At 47.3% G+C, this 22,465-nt stretch overlaps 1 protein-coding gene across 3 annotated transcripts in view; it reads right to left on the minus strand.

Annotated features, from left to right (window-relative positions):
* The window catches only part of PKD1L1 (polycystin 1 like 1, transient receptor potential channel interacting), a 412,276-nt gene that overhangs the window by 250,974 nt on the left and 138,837 nt on the right, over positions 1–22,465 (minus strand). For all 3 annotated transcript variants that reach the window (XM_073630682.1, XM_073630680.1, XM_073630681.1), the window contains exon 17: positions 16,218–16,274. In XM_073630682.1, coding sequence (XP_073486783.1) covers positions 16,218–16,274 — 57 coding nt within the window. The remainder of the gene's footprint in view (positions 1–16,217; positions 16,275–22,465) is intronic.

Genomic DNA, 22,465 nt, shown 5'->3' on the forward strand with positions numbered 1-22,465 from the left:
ACACTAAAGTATTTACATATGATGAACAAGCAGTAAAAGCATAAGCCATTCATGACCTCCATATCTGTAAGTATTTTGTAAAAATATAATTTTCAAAGTTCACAACACCGTTTTTTCAAGTCTTAGCTCTGTCCCTTTTCCTTTCTATCTACCAGAATCTTGGTAGACTTGCCAGCCTTCTAATGGAAACAACCAGAAGGTGCTTTTGAGCATCTATAAACCAACTGAAACATGACTGTAGAATCTATGTTGTGATATTTGTGAGTGAATAACTTCACATTAAAAGCACCTAGAGTGGTCAGGGATGGATTGCTGTAAAGTCTTTTTGCTGCTTGCTAAGAACATGTAAATTTTAGAGTTTAATGTCTGGGCACAGATGTCCTTTAATGTTGAAATTCTTTTAAAAGGCCACCCTAATCCCTCCTGACCTCCCAATGTCATGCATGTATAGGATTAATTGAACTCTTCTAGCATATACACAAAGAACCGACATGACGGACTATCACGGTACCAAAGAGGAATTTTAGAACTAAATACTTTTTAAAGAATTTTTTTACAAAAAAATCATACATAGAAAACACAATAAAATCACTAAAGTTGTTTTTATAAGGTTCGACAAAAATTAATGCAAACAAGGTCACAAAGATGGTTGGTTTTCTATATATGAATTTTTTGTAAAATAAATTTACTAAAAAGTATTTAGTCCTAAAATTCCTCTTTGGTATCGTGATAGTCTGTCATGTTGGTTCTTTGTTTTTGTATATCATTATAGGATGAGGTACCCCCATAACCTTACTGTTCACTTTTTTATGAACTCTTCTAGCAGTCAAGGCTACTAATAAGAAGATACCCATCTGTCCTCCTGTACAAGACCCAGTCCAACAGGGGGGTTTGGGCAGCGGGGAGAATTGTACAGTGGGGAAAATAATTATTTGATCTTCTGCAGATTTTGTAAGTTTGCCCGCTTACAAAGAAATGAAGGGTCTACAATTTTTATCATAGGTGTATTTTAAATGATAGAGACAGAATATCAACCAAAAATCCAGAAAAAAACACATGCTAAAAAGGTTATAAATTGAGTTGTAATTCATTAAGTAAAAAAAGTATTTGATCCCCAAGCAAAACATGACGTAGTACTTGGTAGAGAAACCCTTGTTGGCAAGCACAGAGGTGAGTTTCTTAAGGCCCGTACACACGATCGGACTTTTTGACAACAAACATGCAAATTAGCTGTTTTGGAGCAACATCCGACCGTGTGTACACTCCATCGGACAAAGTTTTTCTGTTTCCATCGGATTTTTGTTGGCTGTGCGAACGCACACAAACTTTCCGGCAACAAAAGTCTGATGGAGCAAAGTCTGATCGTGTCTACACAAAACCATCGGACTTTTGTACAAACTACAGTACGCAGCCGCGAGAATGTTGATGGGTTCGCGCTGGTTCTCGGCGACAGGGTACTGTACATCTCGCGCTGGCTGCAAAAGAAAAAACACATTTTCCTATTGTGAACGAGCGTGAGAGGGAATTCCCCTCTGGGGGTATACCAGGCCCTTAGGTCTGGTATGGAATTTAAGGGGAATCCCCTACGCCAAAAAAACGTACCCCCCAAAATCCATACCAGACCCTTATCCGAGCACGCAGCCTGGACGGTCAGGAAAGGGGGTGGGGACGAGCGAGCGCCCCCCCCCCTCCTGAACCGTACCAGGCCGCATGCCCTCAACATGGGGGGTGGGTGCTTTGGGGGAGGGGGCGCCCTGCGGGCCCCCCACTCCAAAGCACCTTGTTCCCATGTTGATGAGAACAAGGGCCTCTTCCCGACAACCCTGACCGTTGGTTGTAGGGGGTCTGCGGGCGGGGGGCTTATCGGAATCCAGGAGCCCCTACCCATTCACCTAGGGAAAAAAGTGTCAATAAAAAAACACATTACACAGGTTTTTAAAGTAATTTATTAGGCAGCTCCGGGGGGTCTTCTTCCGACTTCGGGGATCTCTCCAGCCTCTTCTCCAGATGTCCGGTTCTTCTCCCGGTCTCCGGCCTCTTCTCCCGGTGTTCGGCCTCTCCTGCCGGGTTCCTCCGCTATCTTCTGCTCTTTTGCCGCTCTTTTGCTAGCGGTGGCCCGGTCTTCTTCGTCGTCTTCTCCCCTCTTCTCTTCTTCAGATGACATGACCACGCCCCCTTATGAGGTCACAGTCCCAGCATGCCCCGGGACTGTAACGTCATAAGGGGGCGGGGTCACCTCCTATATAAGTAATTACGGAACGCTTACACAGCATTACATCGGGAGAGAGCATCGTGTCAACATCGGAAGAAAAGAAGAGGGAAGAAAACGAGGTAGAAGTCCAGGCCACCGTTAGCAAAAGAGTGGCAGAAGATAGCGGAGGAGCCCGGCAGAAGAACCGGACACCGGGAGAAGAGGCCAGAGAGAGCGGAGAAGAACCGGACACCGGGAGAAGATGCCGGAGAGACCTCCGAAGTCGGAAGAAGACCCCCGAAGTCGGAAGAAGACGCCCGGAGCTGCCTAATAAATTACTTAGGGTGACATAGGGTGGGGGGGCCGGGATCTGGGGGCCCCCTTATTAAAGGGGGATCCCGGATTCCAATAAGCCCTCCGCCCGCAGACCCCGACAACCAACGGCCAGGGTTGTCGGGAAGAGGCCCTTGTCCTCATCAACATGGGGACAAGGTGCTTTGGGGTGGGGGGCCGCAGGGTGCCCCCCTCCCCCAAAGCGCCCACCCCCTTATGTTGAGTGCATGTGGCCCGGTACGGCTCAGGAGGGGGGGTACTCGCTCGTCCCCTCCCCCTTTCCTGACCGGCCAGGCTGCGTGCTTGGATAAGGGTCTGGTATGGATCTTGGAGGGACCCCCGCGTGTTTTTTTCAGCGTAGGGGTTCCCTTTAAAATCCATACAGGACCTAAGAGCCTGGTATGCCCCTGGAGGGGAACCCATGCCGGTAAATTTGGCGTGGAGTTCCCCCTCAAGATTCATACCAAACACAGTGCCTGGCATTGGCGGGGATCCAAGTAGGATCCCCGCACCAGTGTGAACCCAGCTCGCAAGGTGTCAATCTCGCCGATAAAAGCGGCGAGATTGACACAATATCAGACAACAATACAGAAGCTGACCAAAGGGTGGTGGTAAAGAGCTGAAAAACCACGTGATTTGGTGAAAGTTGGCTGGAAAAGTCCTGCCGTCTGTATGCAATACAAACTTATGCTCTTTGTACAAAAATCCACAGGAAAGTTTGCACAAAGTCCTATCGTGTGTATGGGGCTTTATAGTTAGTGACCAGGTTTGCACACATCTCAGGAGGGATTTTGTTCCACTCTTCTTTACAGATCTTCTCTAAATCCTTAAGGTTTATTGGCTGTCGCTTGGCAACTCGAAGTTTCAGCTCCTCCCATAAATTTCTTATAGGATTAAGGTCTGGAGAGTGGCAAGGCCACTGATGACCTTAATGTGCTTCTTCTTTAACCACTTCTTTGTTATCTTTTGCTTGTGGATCAAATACTTATTTTACTCACCGAACTGCAACTTAATTTATAACACTTGTTTTATGTGTTTTTTCTGGATTTTTGGTTGATATTCTGTCTCTATGATTTAAAATACACCTATACATAATAAAAATTATAGGCCCTTCATTTCTTAGTAAGTGGGCAAACTTACAAAATCTGCAGCAGATCAGATAATTATTTTCCCCACTGTATGTGGGCAAGGAGGCTGATCGAAGCAGCAAGAAGGCAGTTACTGTAACCGATCCCCTGTGTGGCTTTCTCTGGAGTGGCTGAAAGCTGGCTTCTCCTCCTCTCCCTCCCACCAGCTTTCAGCTGCTCTAGAGAGAGCCATACAGGGGATGGGTTCTTTCAATTGCCCCCCAGCGTGCTGATCACCCTCCCTGTGCACCACCCTCTTCCCCTTGCCTCCTGGGCTCCCCTGCCCCCCACCCACAGCACTGCTGGATTTCCCACTCTGCCTCCTGCCAGCAGCTGCAGGCATACAGAGGGATGTTTCAGGATGGAGAGTGGGGCAAGGGATGGTAAATATGTCATATTTATTGTCCCCTTGCTTTCCTGAATAAAAACCATCAGTGACTGGTATCAATCACTCACTGTATTCATAACTAAAGCATAGTAAACTGTGTTTACTATGCATCAGTTTGTGAATTAACAGGAGTCACTGCACATAGCACCTTCTGTTCATTCACAATCTAGTGCAGCTGCAGGCTGCAGTGAAAGGACTGAGGAGTTTATATCCCTTTCTCTGTCTCAAACGTGAGACTTCAAGGGTCTGTTTAGACCCCTGATATTTCACCAAAGACAACCCCCACCACCCACAACTTTGGGGGGAAAAAAAGAAATGTTAAAAATAGCCCATACAGCAGCGGTCTCCAAACTACAGCCCTGTGCTTGCCTTTATCTGTCCCTTGAGGCACTATTCATTCCACTGATATGAGGCACTATTCTGCCCACTTACATCAACAATGGGCCACTATTTCTCCCACTAACACTAACAATGGGAGACTATTCCTCCCCCTAATACAAAGATGGGGCACCGTTTACTCCTACTGATGCCAGAAAAAAAATTATATTCCTGCTAGTCACAGTCCAGTCCCCCTAAAAGTTTGAAGGAAAGTAAACTAGCCCTTTGTTTAGAAAGTTTAGAGACCCATGCCATACAGTGTGAATGAGTCGTTTGTGCGGCTGGAACCATCTGTTACGCTATGGGGAGACAGCAGCTGTACGAGCACAGCCACAGGTCCTAATTTGACAGGCGTGCAGGTGTGAGCGAGTGGCCCTGAATGCACACTGTCTGTGCTTGGGGCCATTCACCTGCATCCACACAACTGTCAAATTAGGACCTGTGGCTGTGCTTGTAACAACTGCTGCATCCCCATAGCGTAACAAAGCCTGCCTACACACAGCTCCAACCACATAAAAAAAAACACTGAATCACACTGTACAGGCCACAGTGCCCATGTGAATGAGCCTTAAGCCTTTATGTATACACAGAGCCTTATTTATTAACTCAATACAGTTTTATCGTTTACATTTAGCAGGAATTTTGCAAGTTATGTTATGTTTTTGTCCACTAATAATAATTTTAGTGTATTTTTATCAGGGCTGTCTGATAGGGTGTACAGGACCCTTTGATTTCTAACAGTAGCCCTGCTAGCAGTGCCCAGAACATGTGAAATGCTATGCATGGCCCTCAGCAAACTAGCTATGTTTTTGAACAAAATAAAGGACTGTTGTGATTAGGGTTCAATGAATCCTATAAACATTGTTTGGATTAGCCTTTAGAGCTCAGAAAGCAGGTCCAATACAGGTGGACTTCAGACGGCCTCTTTATGATCCTTAAAGCGGGGGTCCACCTATCTATCGTTTTTTTTTTTTTGAGTTCATTCACAAACTTTTCTTCTCAGCATTACATACTCACATATTGTGTGTAATATGTCCGCCTGTGTCAGATTTCGTCGGAAAGAATAACTTATATTATTCACTGCAGGCGGTTTCCATCTTCATTGTGGGCATTTGAAGCCCACAAGCATTTATTTCCTAGATGTGGTGAATGCTGTGCTCCCAGCATTCACCGCTCATTCCCGCACATGCTCAGTGGCATCCTGGGAAGCCTGAGACTAGCTCCCAGGAGTCTGGGAGAGGCTAGAAACACACCTACTCCCACGGGAGGAGAACCAGGAAGTGCAAAGAAGAATAGAAAAATAAAAGATAATTATGGCGATTTAAATTTTTTTAAACGGCATGTCAGCATCTAGGCAAGGAAGAGAATACATACAGATATTGTTCAAAATTTGTGTGGAACCCCGCTTTAATATGTGTTTCAGTTATGCTTTGATGTGTATTGAATTATACCAGTGCCTAAATAACAGTGCTCACAGGCAGAGGCAGCTCTCTAATTAGGCAGCCACCCAAGGCCTCCCACTCACAGGGCCTTGCGGCCGCCTAACTTGCCTGTGATTAATACTAATGTCGGCTCCGCCTCCCCCCCAGCCGCCGGGATGGACTGACCAATCGGGAACTGCCTGAGGGCCCCCTGGGCAAAACATGGAGCATCCCGGTCTGGTGGCAGCTGGTGCGGGGAGCGGGACAGCAAAGACCTCTAGGTGCCAGCACCCGACTCCAGGTGCGATCTCAGCAAGGCGTGTGGGACGTGGGTAGCCATAGGGCACACAGCTGCTGAAGTAGCTGGGCTGCTCCTTCAGTCTGCGCCACTCACCCCTGACCCAACCGCCAGTTCAGTTCAGCAGTCAGGGACAGAAACTACCCAGCAGTGCAGCCCCATGACTGTGAAGGGGAAGGAGCTTCAATGGATCTGATCTTCTGATGCTGCCTGGCCATCCGGAGAGAAAGTGAGTGCCTGGCCATGCAGCCCTCCTATGCTCCCGCATAGGAGGAGTGGCGGGGCCGCTGCATATAGAAGAATTGATCTTTCCATATTCCTCCTGCAACTGCTAAATGTTTTCAGGAGGGGGAGGAGAAACTAGCATTCGCTGGCTCCAGGAGGAATATGGAAAGATCAATTCTTCTATATGCAGCGGCTCCGCCGCTCTTTCTATCCAGCTTTTTTGCTGCCCCCTGGCTCCGCCCCCCAAGATCACCTCCGGCCCGACACCCCTGTGCTCTCCACCCCACGCTCTCGGCCCCCCCTGTGCTCTCCACCCCACCATGCTCTCGGTCCCCCCATGTGCTCCCTTGTTCCGCCCCCATGATATTCTGGCCCCCCTGTTTTCTCCACCCCACCCCATGCTCTCGGTCCCACATCTGCTCTCCGCCCCCCCCCCAGTGCTCTCCACCCCACCATGCTCTTAGCCCCCCATCTGATCTCTGCCCCCATGCTCTCCACCTCACCTTGCTTTCCAGCTCCCCACACAGTGCTCTTCAGTTCCCTCAGTGCTCTCTGCCCCCCCCATGTGCTCCCTGGCTCCCCTCCCTAGTGCTCTCCACCCCACTGTGCTCTGCAGTTTGCCCCATGTGCTCCCTGGCTCGGCCCCCCCTGTGCTCTCCACCCCACCATGCTCTCGGTCCCCTCGTGTGCTCCCTGGCTCCACCCCCATGATCCACCCCACCCCATGCTCTCGGTCCCCCATCTGATCTCCGCCCCCCCAGTGCTCTCCACCCCACCATGCTCTTAGCCTCCCCATCTGATCTCCGCCCCCCATGCTCTCCACCTCACCTTGCTTTCCAGCTCCCCACACAGTGCTCTTCAGCTCCCCCAGTGCTCTCTGCCCCCATGTGCTCCATGGCTTCCCTCTCTAGTGCTCTCCACCCCACCGTGCTCTCCAGTTCCCCCATGTGCTTCCTGGCTCAGCCCCCCTGTGCTCTACACTCCACCATGCTCTTGGTCCCCCCATGTGCTCCCTGGCTCCGCCCTCATGATCTCCTCCACCCCCCCGTGCTCTCCACCCCACCATGCTCTCGGTCCCCCCATGTGCTCTCTTGCTCCACCCCCTATGATCTCCTCCAGCTCCTTCCACAGTGCTCTCCACTCCACCATGCTCTCAACCCCCATGCTCTCCACCTCACCTTGCTTTTCAGCTCTCCCAGTGCTTTCTGCCCCCCATGTGTTCCCTGGCTCCCCCCAGTGCTTTTCACCGCACCGTGCTCTCCGGTCCCCCATGTGCTCCCTGGCTCCCCTCTCAGTGCTCTCCACCCCACCGTGCTCTCCAGTTCCCCCCCCCAGTGCTCTCTGCCAACCTCCATGTGCTCTCTAGCTTCCCACTATGCTCTCCACCCCACCATGCTCTCCAGTCCCCCCTCACTGCTCTCTGCCCCTCCATGCTCTCCACCCCACCATGCTTTCCAGCTCCCCCTGACAGTGCTCTTCAGCTCCCCCAGTGCTCTCTGCCCCCCATGTGCTCCCTGGCTCCTCCCAGTGCTTTCCGCTGCACCGTGCTCTCCGGCCCCCCATGTGCTCCCTGGCTCCTCTCCCTAGGGCTCTCCACCCGACCGTGCTCACCAGCACCTGTGCTCGCCATCCCCATTTTCTTTGCCCCCCAGTGCTCTCTGCCCCCCCACACCAGTGCTCTCCAGCTCCCCCTACTCTACACCCCCCCAGTGCTCCCAGCCCGGCTGCTCTCTACCCCCCCAGTGCTCTCCACCTCACTCCCATGCTATCTGCCACCCCTGTGCTCTTTTTCAGCCCCCCTCACCCCCCGCAGCTCTGCAAGGTTCCAGTCTCCTTTTTCCTGCCGGCTGCTGCAGGGGATCTGTCAGGATGGAGAGCGGGGAGGGGACCAGTCTCATAGACTGCTCAGTCTAAAATGCCTGGGCCCCTTTTTTTTGTCCCAGTCCAGGCCTGATGGGAAAGGTGAGCAGCATCGGCAGCAAGGACTGATAGCACTGGAGGGAGAAGAGCTCTGAAGACCTCCAAGGACTGGAGGACAGGCTGACTGGATTCAACAAAACAAAGACGGGCAGAAGATGCTGGCGGCCAGGGACCACTCAATCTCACAGCAAACAGATCCTCTGGAAGGAGGAGAACACTGTCCCCACCCGGAACAAGAATGGACTCTGCTGCTGGCCATCATGAACATCCTGCTGACATGGAAGGTACTGTACCAAGCATCACACAAACCTTCCCACAGACAGGGACTGCAGACTGGCACATGGGGCACAGGAGGGGCTGCAGACAGGGACAGGGATCTCTCTATCACCCCTCTCTTTCTCACCTCACTCTCCCTCCCCCCCCCCCCCAGGCATTGGCTGCATATGTCTGATGGGTGCTGATCCCATTATGGGCATGAGTGGGGCCTCATGTCTAAGTTTTGCCTAAGGCCTCAAAAAGCCTAGAGCCGCCTCTGCTCACAGGCCTTAGATGGCTTCTAGCTGTATTGCTGTAGATCTTTTTTTATTATTATTTATTTTCTTATGCAACGCTGTTCACCAATATTATTGGATTATCATAGCAGTTTATGTAAATTACTTGGTTTGCCTTTCAGGGCTACGTTAAGACATTTAAACTCAACTCCAGCTCAAACCTTTTAGATTACTAGACTTACTATCCTTTTGCTTTAACTGGTCACGTTAAAAAAAGAATATGGGGGGCGTGGTCTGGACATGGCCGAGTGAAGGCGCGTTTGCACAGAGCTCCCGGCCTCTCCTAACCCATCTTGGCTATTTTAGCTCTTTTCTCACAGAATGCTCTCAACCAAGAAGCGCACATACAGAAAGAACAAGAAGAAGCCTAGCCCGGCTCCTAGTACGCCTGCTTTAGGGGACTTACAGAGGCTCTTTGGCAGATCTCGTTCCGGCTCTCCGGATCTTAAAATGGCGGACCCCTGTACATCCCGCTCGCAAACTCCCGACATCATGGCGACTCCGGCCTTCCTAGAGGGACCCCGCAGCCCGATGCTCTACCCTAACTCCCCCAACCTACCAGATGCAAACTTTGATGGGACCCCTCATCAGTCATTTACGGTTGGAGCTGAGCTGATGGATCTCCTACGAGCGTTGCCAACCAGGGCGGACATCGAGGCCCTCGTGGGGAAGGTGGAGGCGGCGCATAGAAAAGAGCTGAATGTGGTGAAGCAAGAAGTGCACTCGCTCAATACGCGCCTGACATCAGGCGAAACCTCGCTTGCGGACCTGGAGCGGAGAGTGTCCTCGCTAGAAACGAATCAGATTGATCACAATGCCTCAGCTATAGAACTACAGCTCAGAATGGAGGAAATAGAGGATAGGAGCCGTAGGAACAACCTGCGGCTCCGAGCCTCCCAGAAGCTACAGGTCAAGCTGATCTCCAGGCCACAGTAACGGACATTTTCCGGAGGGTTGCGGGAGACCACCTACCGGAGCAGGTCGAAATTGACCGTGTACACAGGGCCCTGGGCCCCAGATCGTCGGATCCGTCTAGACCCAGGGATGTGATTTGCCACCTGCATCACTACTCCCACAAGGAGGTCATCGCACGGGGAGCCTGGGAGGCAGGAGAGCTGGAATTTGACGGCACGTATGTGAAGCTGCTACCGGATATATCCAGATCCACCCTCATCCGCTGAGCCACTCTTAAACCTCTGCTAGACCTTGCCCGACGCTGCAATGCCACTTACCGCTGGGGCTTCCCGCTGTCCGTTACTTTCATCAAGGAACAGAGATCCTTCCTTCTACGCTCTCCGGATTCCCTACCTGCTGTGTTTGACTTCCTTGGCACAGATCCAATTGACATTCCTAACTGGCTTGGCTATCTACCTAGAGCACCGGGCCGCCCCAACACAGTGAGACACCAGGCACCAAGACCGCAGAGAACACAGAGAAGCGGACGCCGTCCCCGCTCTCACTCCCAGGAGAGCCAACGGGAAGTGTGAGTACGCTGTTTGCCTCCCCCCCTTCCTCCCTTCCACCGTGGGAGTCATTACTCTTTTGGTTAATGGTTTGCTTTTTCTGTTGAATGACCCCATCGGCCAGTTACCGTAGGAAACCCTTACAGTCTCCGTGTAACCACTCCCCCTCAAAAGAGCCGTGACCTGAATGGGCCCCCCCCTTTTTTTTTTTTGTCGTTCCACCTCGCAGGACTCTCATGCCCAGACACGAACCTATGATCTAAGGTTGATATCTGGGTGGGCTACTGATGCTTACCTCAACCCGCAGCCTTGGAGGTGCTGTTACCTATCCATCAGCCACGACGAGACATATGGTGACTATCCTTTAACCTTCTACATGGTGGCTTCAGGACCCTCTAATGTCCAAGTTATTACAGTGCCTCCAGTCGCTAACCACCTTGTTCCCTGGAGAGACTCTATTGCTCTGAAGGCATACCAGAGAATGACCCAACCTGGCCTGATCAGAACTTCCTTCCTATGTGGCTAACCTAAGTTATAGCTCGCAGGTCAGGTCTGAGGTAACCATTGCTCCACAACTGATGAGCATCCCTTCTATGTTTGAGTTTTAAACACTATGTTCTCTGTTTATGTTTAGTGTGAGAGGAAACTCTGTTGGGGTTTATACGGTTAAGCCGAATTTTAGTTTATACTAAATTACACCCTCATAAGGGGGATCATTCTATCCAAGACAGAGGATGCTTAGACGTGAGGGAGGGGGGTGGATCTAGGCTGCACTGTGCTCAGGTTCTCTGGAAGTGACGGTTCTCCTCTCTCCTCTGGCGATGACAGCAACCAAAGAGTCCGGCCGGACCTACCAACATATGTTTTAGCTGGAGGCTGGCTAGTGGGAATAAACTAATCTACTCCGCAGAAGTGGAGAAGCACCCTGTAGGCGCCACACCTTTGTTATGGGTCATTGCATTTACCCCTCCCGGATTACTAGCCAATCACAGATGGTAACCGCAGAGGAAGAGAGGAGACCCCAAATCCGCTTTTATAGGTGAATGAGCACTAGAGATAGCCTGGGTAACCATTTTCTTTTGTTTTTTGTGTTTTTTCTTCTTGTTATATTATTTACCAATTATAATATGGCTTCTAGAGTGGACCAAGATGGGTGGGAGTCCCGGGACCTCACCCACGGGCGATATCCATCCACACCCCACATAGGCCATTGCATATACCCGAGGATTTCAGGGTATTATGCACTATAAGTAAGGACTGCCTTACTGGGTTAGACTTAAACTAAGTTAGACAGCTAGAGTGATAGTAACTGCTGCTCTAACATCTTTTTCTTCATTCCTTTCCCTCTTTAACCCCTCTCTTCTTTCTATCTCTTCCCTCCCCTTCGTCCCTTCATTTGACTGTGACATTTCTAAGTCTCCCCCCTTATTTTCCCGGAAGACATGGCGGTTGACACTTTTAAGGTGACATCCCTTAATGCTAAAGGCCTCAACACCCCGGAAAAGAGACGCATGCTACTTCATGATCTTAAAAAGTCACGCACAGACATTGCGTTTATACAAGAGACCCATTTCAAAACAAACAAATCTCCTGCACTCCAGAATAGGTCCTTCCCATATGCTTACCACTCCACAAACGGCTGCGCCAAATCTAGGGGCGCGTCGATTCTACTCTCCAAAAGGTTGCCTTGGCGTTTCCGGGGAATGCTGGCAGACCCCGAGGGACGCTATCTGTTTCTGAAGGGGCATTTGGGGGAGGCACAGTTCACGATAGCCACCCTCTATGCTCCCAATGAACAGCAGGCAAACTTTATCAAGCGCACAATACGGAAACTGATGGAATACAGGGAAGGCCAACTGATTTTGGGGGGTGACTTTAATGTGCCCCTAGATCCCTCAGTGGACACGTCTTCAGGCACCTCCTCTATGCCGCAGTCACACCGAAAATGTATCAGACAATCCATGCATAATGCCCAATTACTCGATATCTGGAGGCTCCAACACTCAGGAGAGAGGGATTATACCTTTTTCTCTTCCCCTCATAAAGTATACTCCAGAATAGATCTCTTCCTGATACCACATGACCAGCTACATCTCGTGGAAGGATCCACAATTGGTCAGATCAAATGGTCGGACCATGCGCCAATCCACCTCACGTACAAACTTACTGAAAGACCCTCACCTAGGTCTCTCTTCTGGCGACTGAATGAGAGCCTGCTGCAGATTCCGGAGGTGCTGGGAGATGTGTCCAACGCTATAGAGGCATACTTCCGAGAAAACGATACACAGGACTGCGACCCTGGTGTTTTATGGGAGGCCCACAAATGTGTGTTGAGGGGGGTGCTTATTAAACATGGGGCCACCATCAAAAAAGAGAGGAATGCACAGCTTGCCAGGTTGCTCTCTGACCTCTCTACCCTAGAATCTCAACACAAACAGCTACCCACTCGAGACCTAGAGGTGAAGCTTGGGAACATACGAGCGCAAATTAATGACTTACTCCTCTATAAGGCAAAGGCTGCTTTGCAGTTCTGCCGCAAGATGTCTTACGAGTCGGGAGAGAAATGTGGTAAGCTGTTGGCTAGGTCGGTGAAGGAAATTAAAGCAACCTCGTATATTCCACAGATAACTTTACCAGACGGTAAGAAGGTCTCCATCCCGAAACAAATTGCAAAGGGTTTCGAGGCCTTCTACTCTGACCTATACAACCTCCCCTCCCCCCCCTCGAGCCTTGCGGATATTGACAAATACGTATCGGAAGCCCTAATCCCCTCACTGACTGAAGAAACTAAGGACCTGTTAGATGTACCAATCACATTAGAAGAACTACAAATCGCAGTAAAATCCATGAAAATTGGCAAAGCACCAGGCCCAGATGGCTATACAGTCCAGTATTATAGGACTTTCCTACCGATTTTAGGCCCAAGACTCGTGACTTTTTTTAACACACTAGGAACAGTTTCCAGCTTCCCCAATGAAACTCTCAAAGCTCATATCTCCTTAATCCATAAGGAGGGGAAAGACCCATCCTCATGCGGGAGCTATCGTCCCATATCTCTTTTAAATGTCGATCTTAAAATATTCTCTAAAATTATAGCAACTAGATTAGTGACACACCTCGATTCCCTGATCCACCTAGATCAAGTGGGGTTCATCCCCTCTAGAGAAGCCAGGGACAATACCATTAAAGTCCTTAACCTCGTCCATGTAGCAAAGACTAAGAAAATCCCCAGCATTTTTGTTAGTACAGACGCGGAGAAGGCCTTCGATAGGGTGCATTGGAACTATATGTTCTCGGTACTCCGCCATGTCGGCCTAGGTGACAGGATGCTGAAATGGATTGGTAGCATTTACTCGTCTCCTTCAGCACAAGTAAAGGTCAATGGTATACTCTCAAGTCCCTTTCCCATCAGGAATGGTACGAGACAGGGGTGCCCTCTGTCCCCCCTGCTCTTTGCCCTTTCCCTAGAACCCTTCCTTTGTAAGATCAGATCGCATCCGGACATAACAGGCCTTCAAGTAGGTAACACACACTGCAAAATCTCAGCATATGCTGATGATCTTCTGTTCTCCCTAACAAACCCCAAAATATCCCTCCCTAATCTAATGCGAGAGTTCAAAATCTATAGAGAAATCTCGAATCTGAAAATAAACTTCACTAAGTCTGAAGCAATGGGAGTTTCGGTCCCCCCTAATATTTTAACTGATCTCCAATCAAACTTTAAATTTAAATGGCCCTCATCAGCACTTAAATACTTAGGCACGTTTATCCCCCCAGATATAACGCAGACGTTTGATCTAAACTTCCCCCCACTGTTGACGAAGACCAGGGCATTGTTAGACAGATGGCACTCGGGCTTTCATTCCTGGTTCGGGAGATGCAACCTGCTTAAAATGAGTATTCTACCGAAATTTATCTACCTGATCCAAGCTCTACCGATCCATATCCCACCCTCCTTTTTTAGGCAGACCCAAGCACTCTTTACCAGATTCATCTGGCACATAAAAGGCCGCGATTACGACGCTCACAGCTGACCCTACCCAAACATTGTGGGGGACTGGCAATGCCCGATATTCGCTCATACTATATGGCCTCACACCTAGGGCGTATACTCGATTGGAGAAGAAATAGCTCTTCCAAACTGTGGATAAAACTGGAACAATCGCAGTCGGGTGTACCGCTGGGGGGGGCGTTGTGGTGTGTTAACGATCTTCCAAGCCCCCTGAAAAATCACCCTCTCATAGGCACCACCCTGAGGAATAGCCACCAAACCACCTCCCACACAAATCTTACCTCAAAGGTATCTCCCCTATTCCCCATCCTGGGCAACCCAAAATTTGAACCAGGCATGGAAGCACCGAATTTACTGTCCCTTAGAGAAATGGGAAAGGACTGTGCAATTAAGTTTGTCAGTGGGGGAAAGTAGCCAACACTGGAGGATCTTTGTAACCCAGCAGGTCCTTACCGTCTAACCTTCTGGAATGCATTACAATTACATCACTTTCTTCACTCACTTCCAGAACCACATAATTTTACTAGGGAACTAACACCATTCGAAACACTCTGCTCCGAAGACACCCCGATGGCCCATATCTTATCACAAATGTACCTCTTACTGAATACACCAACGACGCAACCTCATCTGGCTTGTCTAGCCAGTTGGGAAAAAGACCTACACTGCACCTTTTCTCCCTCACAGAAGGCCCGGATCATTTCCCTCTCCCTCAAATCCTCGCTCTGCGCTAAAATACAAGAATCTAATTTTAAACTCCTCACTAGGTGGTACATGACACCCTCTAGACTAAAAAAATGTTACCCGGACTCCTCCAGGTTGTGCTGGCGGTGCGAGGAGGAGGAGGGAACTCTCTTCCATGCCTTCTGGACATGCCATAAGATACAGACCTTCTGGGACGAAGTTAGGCGAATTACACAAAAATTCACGGATTACGTGGTACCAGAGGATCCCGCGTTTTTCCTTCTCCACCTCTCCTCAGTGCCCATTAAGACATATAAAAAGTCACTGGTTCGACATCTTCTTAATGCGGCGAAGGGTTGCATCCCCATTTTTTGGAAACAGACCGTCCCTCCTCCTATAAAATTCTGGCTTCAAAGAGTGGAGGAAATTAAGCGGATGGAGGATTTGATACTGACTACGCAACATAAGCAAGAGATGTTTAAGCAGACTTGGGACAATTGGAATATGTTTATATTTTCTGATGAGGGTCAACGCCTTTTGACCTGACTCAGATGGCTGTGACCATTTGAGCAGTAATAGTGAGGATATCCGTCCGCCGCCGTGTCTTCCTTTCCCCACCCATCCCTCTTTATCTTCTTCCTTCTTCTCCTTGCGTACTTTCTGCCCCCCCTACCATTTTCCCACTCATCTCTCTTCTTTCTGTTTCCTCTCCCATTTCCTCTTCCCTCCTTCTCCTACATCCCTCAACCACCTTATAGATACCTACGGTTTTTCCTTTTTTTTTTTCTTTTCTTTTAAGTAAAATGGAAAATCAGGTGGGGACCACCGGGAATAGATATTTTCGATACGAGATGAGGATTGCCACAGAATATACTTTGATGTTAATTAATGCATTTGTCTGTGAACTTTACGGGTACAAACCGGTACTCTTTTACACTGTATACCTTTTCTCCATGTATTACAACTGTAACACGGTTTTTCTCAAATGTGACTGTCTGTATTGGTGGTTTCTTTTTCCCGCCCATGTATGGAGTTTAATAAACTTTATATTTGAAAAAAAAAAAAAAAGATTATGATTGGTGTGCATAACCTGTTTCTATTATTCTGGATGACTGTGTGCACTGAGAGATCCACAAAACCAATTTAGGTAAATTGTTAAGCATATAAAAGTAAGCAATTACTACATTATTACTTTCTGATTATTGTTAGGTTTTATTATACTATACCTGGTTAGTGGCATTAAACAGTTCTTTTACCATTAACACAATATCAGCGAGCTCCCCCTGTAATGAAATATGAAAACATAAATGCAGCTGACTGATGGATCGTTTTAAAACTTAGTAATCATTTTAATTATGCATTATTTAATAATAAAGCAGACAACTCCTACTACAGGGCCTTTTTTAAACAAATGGCATGGTATTTTGGATGTTTTGAAAGTTTGGTTTTATGTCAGTTTGTTCTAGTTAGTGTCCAGGCTCTTCTATAAACAGAAACTCTCAGCTCAGATGCAAAGGGAAGTGGGGAGGACTGGCCATTTCCATTTTCTGCTGGTACCACTTATCTGGGAAGAATGTGGCAATAGTGATTGGAATAGGCTTTATAACCTGTCCAGTTGATGGGGCTTACTTAGTAAAACTGGGCTGTACAGGGGGTTTAAACCAATCCTATCTTCGTTATCCTATACAAAGTCCTTTCCTACTTTAAAGAAGAGAAGTGATATTCTGGAGGAAGTGTGGAGTTGTGTTCATAGGGTGTCACATTAATTGGGTCTTAAATGCTTAATATTTATCTATAAGGAAATAGCATATGCAAGGTAATGATCCTAACTGAACAGAGATCCCATCAATTCAGACATATGTGGACAATTTGTGAAAACTCATTAACAAAATGTACTAAGCATGTGCAGACAGCCAGGAATGAATTTTCTAGCTGTCAGTGATTGATGGCAAGCTTTATATTCCCCTCCCTCCAGAGACCAGTTCACCCATGGCACCACATGGGATCATGTGCAATCAGAGTGCACAACAGTCATTCTTTCCAGGGATAAAGCTGTCGTCCTGAGATCTCCTCGCTCAAAAGCATGAAAAGCAACAAAAGAGCCTTGTTGCTATAAATATTTTAGTGTAAGGGACTGCAGGCAGCTTGTGAATGTCTCAATAATGTATAACTAAAGGCATTTTTTTTTTGTTTTGGACAAAGTGGAGAGGGAATAGAACACCAATCAGGGCTGTCTGTAATATTGATTGGACCCTGGGCAAACATTTTCTTGGGGCCCCCATGCAATTTCGCTCTCCACCTGCTCTGAGACATACAATATATACCAGCTAGACTCAAAATCAGTTTACGGAATCAGATCAGACAGCGATTGCGATTGGTTGCCAGAGGTTACAGCATGTCATTACCACTTACTGACACGTTGTTAGAGGTTACAGTATATCATTACCACTTACTGACTAGTTGCTAGAGGTTACAGCACCCATTATGGCTGACTGATTAGTTGCTAGAGGTTACAGCACATGATTTCTGCTTGTTGATTGGTTGCTAGAGGTTACTGCACATCATTACTGCTCACTGATTGGTTGCTAGAGATTACAGCACATCATCTCCTCACTGCCTGCACACCATGGACTGGGAAGGTGAGCGGACCCTTAATGTAATAGAAGCATTAACAGTAACCACCAATGTAAAGAGGGATTTACACTGACCACCAATGTAAGGGGGGCCTTCACACTGGCCACTAGTGTGAATGAAAGGATTCTACACCAAGCCCCAATATAATGAGAAGATTTACAGTGACCACCAGTGTACCTGAGACATTTAGCCTGCATTCAAATTTGTGTGTGTTGGGAATGCATGCAAAGTCGCTTTCCTGACACCAAAGAAATGTGCTATCCTTTAGCAGATACACAGCAGTGCCATTAATTGTTGCCCAACAGTGCCATTAATTGAGATTTTGAAAAAGGGTTAGGGACTTTCTTCCGCATTTCTAGCACATACAGCAGCCCTTTAAAATGAATAGGCCGCCCTACACGTGACCTACATCTTTATCCACCCTGTCAGTACACCTTTGCATCCTAAAACCCCTGCTAACCTTTGCACCCCAAACCTCCCCCATCCTCTCCTCTCAAACCCTCCCCTCCTTTAACTCTACCTGCCTCCTCTGCTTATCTTTGCACCCACCTTTCATACCTCTATACATCCCCCTCCTTGCTCACCTGTACACCCCAAACTGTAATTCCTTCTCTGCCTACCTCTGCACACCCCACACTACCCTCCCCCCACCAATTTGCTTACCTTTGCAGAACAGGCTGATGTTAGGCTTAACGACCATAGTTGCAGGCAGGACTTTTAAGCATGCTCCTTTGTCTCCTCAGTGGGCAGAATTCAGTATAGGTGATGGTGGATATGACCTCAGGGGACATGATATGCATATGAATGCCACCTTATTGCATATCAATGTTGCCGGCCAGGGCTATTTACATGTATGTAATGTAATTGAATGCCGCCGCTATTTACATATCAATGCAGGTTATTTACACGTAAACACGGTCTGCAGGTGAGTCGCCTGTACACAATAGGGGAAAGCTAGGCAGCATTAGTAGCAGCACTTTACACTGAGATATTGGGACACAGCACAGGACTAAAACTTCAAGGGACAAGGGAATTTAAACCAGGATAGGTGGCAAGGATGAGGCAGCTGCTTTGGGCCCCACAACAATGACAGGGCCCAGAGCAGCTGCCCCTTTTGCCCTGCCTTAAAGACGGCCCTGACACTAATCCATATATATATATATATATATATATATATATATATATATATATATATACATACATATATATATATTTTTTTTTTTTGCTGTCTGTGGCCTCCTTCGCAATTTGTCATGTGTACAGTTGTCATCAAATAGAAAAAGAAAATCCCAAATTTTGGGATGTCTCTAGAATGGTAACAGAGGGAAAATCTTTAGTTCTGGTGACAACGACTTTGGAGGGATTTCCTCTCACTTCCTGTTTTGGCTATGGGACAAGAAGTGAAAGAAAATCTCCCCACCAAAAGGGACACTATCTCAAATGTTTTTCTTTTAGCTCTACGCCCATTGGGGGGGGGGGGGTTATCTGACTGGCTCTGACATAAAACAGATTTCCACATCTACAGAAAACTTCCATATACTCACAGTTGATCCAGAGGAAAGCAAAAAAAGTCCCTTTGAAGCATAGCCCAATTTGTTTCAAGGGGGAAAAAATGCATTCCTGATCCCCAGGAGGCAATTCCCCGAATTAACAGTCTCTGGGGCTATTACCTATGGGTGTTGTGTATCCAATTACCGTATTTATCGGCGTATAACACGAGCAGGCGTATAACACGCACCCCAAGTTTAGGAGGGAATTTTAGGGAAAAAAACTTTTAGGATGGAAATTTAAGGAAAAAAACTTACATTTAAATGCCCATCAATGCAGCCTTATCAGTGTCCATCTGCAGCCTGGTCCAGTGTCATTGCAGCCTTGCCCCAGTGTCATTGCAGCCTTGTCAGTGTCATCTGCAGCCTTGTCAGTGTCATTGCAGCCTTGCCCCAGTGTCATTGCAGCCTTGTCAGTGTCATTTGCAGCCTTGCCCCAGTGTCATTGCAGCCTTGTCAGTGTTATTTGCCGCCTTGCCCAGTGTCATTGCATTGTCATCGGCGGCGCCAGTTTAAATATGGCGCTGCCAAGATACAGAGCCAGATGTCCTGTGTATATCGGCGGCGCTCGGCTCCTCTCACAGTCCCGCCCAGTCTTGCCCTATGATGGACATAACACAGGTCCAATGGCGATACTGGGCGTGACTGTGAGCGGAGCCGAGAGGAGCCGAGCGCCGCCGATATACACATAGCTCCGCTCACAGTCACGCCCAGTCCCTGTGTTATGTCCATAGAGAGGAGCCGAGCCTAGCCGAGTACACTCGGCTATGTGTATATCGGCGGCGCTCGTTTCGCTCACAATCAACGGAGATCGGCGTATAACACGCACCCACGATTTTCCCCTGATTTTAAGGGGAAAAAAGTGTGTGTTATACGCCGATAAATACGGCATATTTTGTGCATTTAGGAATGCATCCTGCTCCTTTATGAAGCAATCTACTTAGCTGGCCAGAACTAGTTTTTGAGGGCGTCTTTTCCACATTTTCACAGCTCTTACTCTGTAAAAGACTTTCCGTATGTGGAGGTTAAAGTGTTAGTAAACCCAGGATCCTGCATTCACTATATCTGGTCTCCCACAGTACACATAACATGGAAATGCAATTGTTTTAGTAAATATAATTAAAGCTTGTAAGAGGAGTTTTCATTCTCCTCTGACTATCCTATGAGGCTGCAGGATCTCTGACCCTCTGTCTGAACAGTGCTGATGGCCCTGTGCCACATGCACTCTCCCAAGAAAAAAAAAGCTCTCATAGCAATACACACCAACCTGAGCATGTGCAGCTTGTCCCCTAGCTTCTGTTCTATCAGGAGATAGTTTGGGGGCTGTGGAAGAAGGGGGGTATCAGAGAAGACAGGATCAAACTGCCTTTTTACACAATGCAAAGGCTTAACCCCTTAGGTTCCACAGTGAGTATAACAAGCATGCTTTCTGCATATATAGACTGATTTTTCTGTTGTGGGTTTAGTAACACTTTAACCGCTTAGTGACCACCCCACGCAGATATACTGTGGCAGGGTGGCCGCTCTGTGCCGGATCACGTACCTTACCTTACTCACATATGAGTAAGCACTTGGTGTAAGTGCGAAACGCGTCAGCTATTTTTGTACCACCCCACAGTCGTGTTTTGTTTACCCCATGATCCTGTATTTTGAATAAAAAGACAGATTTATCCATTCCAGTGTGCGGCAGTCCAGGTCTTCTTGTTCTCTTCTACTCACGTACCCAGTAAGTGATCTTGCACGTGCCACTGGCGACCCGCTCCCATTGTGATTGTACACAGCGAGAGCCAATCGGTGGGTCCAGCGAACTAGATGTCCGCCAGGACCCACCGATTGTTCCGGAGATCAGCAGAATGGCTGTCTGCCTATGTAAACAAGGCAAATCACCATTCTTTGAGAAAGGAAGAAAGAGATCCTGTGTTTCTGCTAAGCAGGAACACAGATCTCAGTCTTCCCACAGTAAATACACCTCTCACACAGTTAGAAAACACTCCCAGGTAACACAGTTAACCCTTTGATTGCCCCTGATGTTAACCCCTTCCCTGTCAGTGTCATTAGTACAGTGACAGTGCATTTTTTTTAGCACTGATCAATGTATTGGTGTCACTGGTCCCCAAAGAGTGTCACTTAGTGTGAGATTTGTCCGCCATAATTTTGCAGTCCCGCAAAAAATTGCTGATAACCACCATTACTAGTAAAAAAAAAATCCATAAATCTATTTCATCGCTTGTAGAAGCGGTAACTTTTGCGCAAACCAATCAATATAAGCTTATTGGAATTTTTTTTTCCAAAAAAAAAAATGTAGCAGAAATATATTGGCCTACATTTTTGAAGACATTTGATTTTTACCTTTTTTTTTAATGAATATGGAAAAAGTAACGTAATAAGTAAAAAATATTGTTCCCCTACTTGTTAGGAACAGCGATCTGGCTCCTCCTCTAGTCAGTTACATCCCACCACAGTTAGAAATACACACTGAGGGAACACGTTTAACCCCTTGATTGCCCCAGTACTAAACCCTTCCCTGCCAGTGACATTTACACAGTAATCAGTGCATTTTTATAGCACTGATCGCTGTATAAATGTCAATGGTCCCAAAAATGTGTCAAAAGTGTCTGATCTGTCCGCCTCATTGTCGCAGTCCCACTAAAAATCGCAGATCACCGCCATTACTAGTAAAAAACTAAATTTATTTAAAAAAATGCCATAAATATAGCTCCTATTTTGCGCAAACCAATCAATATACGCTTATTGCATTTTTTTTTTACCAAAAATATGTAGAAGAATATATATCGGCCTAAACTGAGGAAGAAATTTGTTTTTTTACTGTATTTTTTTGGGGGGGATACATATTATAGCAAAAAGTAAAAAATATTGCTTTTTTTTCAAAATCGTTGCTCTTTTTTTGTTTATAGCGCAAAAAATAAAAACGGCAGAGGTGATCAAATACCACCAAAAGAAAGCTCTATTAGTTGGAAAAAAAGGACGTCAATTTTGTTTGGGTACAGCGTCGCACGAGCGCACAATTGTCAGTTAAAGCGACGCAGTGCCGTATCGCAAAAAAATGGCCTGGTCATTAAGGGGGTAAATCCGTTCGGGGCTGAAGTGGTTAAATAAGAATGCTTTTCTCTGGCTTTTTATATATTCCATCATCATTCATATTATCACGTTGACAGGATTTTGTTTCCATATATTAAGAAATACCTATGTAAAACCTTCTTTCCTCCTTTAATTATTGTTTTTATACTGTAATCAATTTCTGGTAATTATGAGTTTACTTGGAATGTCCTTAA

This window comes from Aquarana catesbeiana, linkage group LG05, assembly GCF_042186555.1.
Source record: "Aquarana catesbeiana isolate 2022-GZ linkage group LG05, ASM4218655v1, whole genome shotgun sequence".
Taxonomy (NCBI): Eukaryota; Metazoa; Chordata; class Amphibia; order Anura; family Ranidae; genus Aquarana; species Aquarana catesbeiana.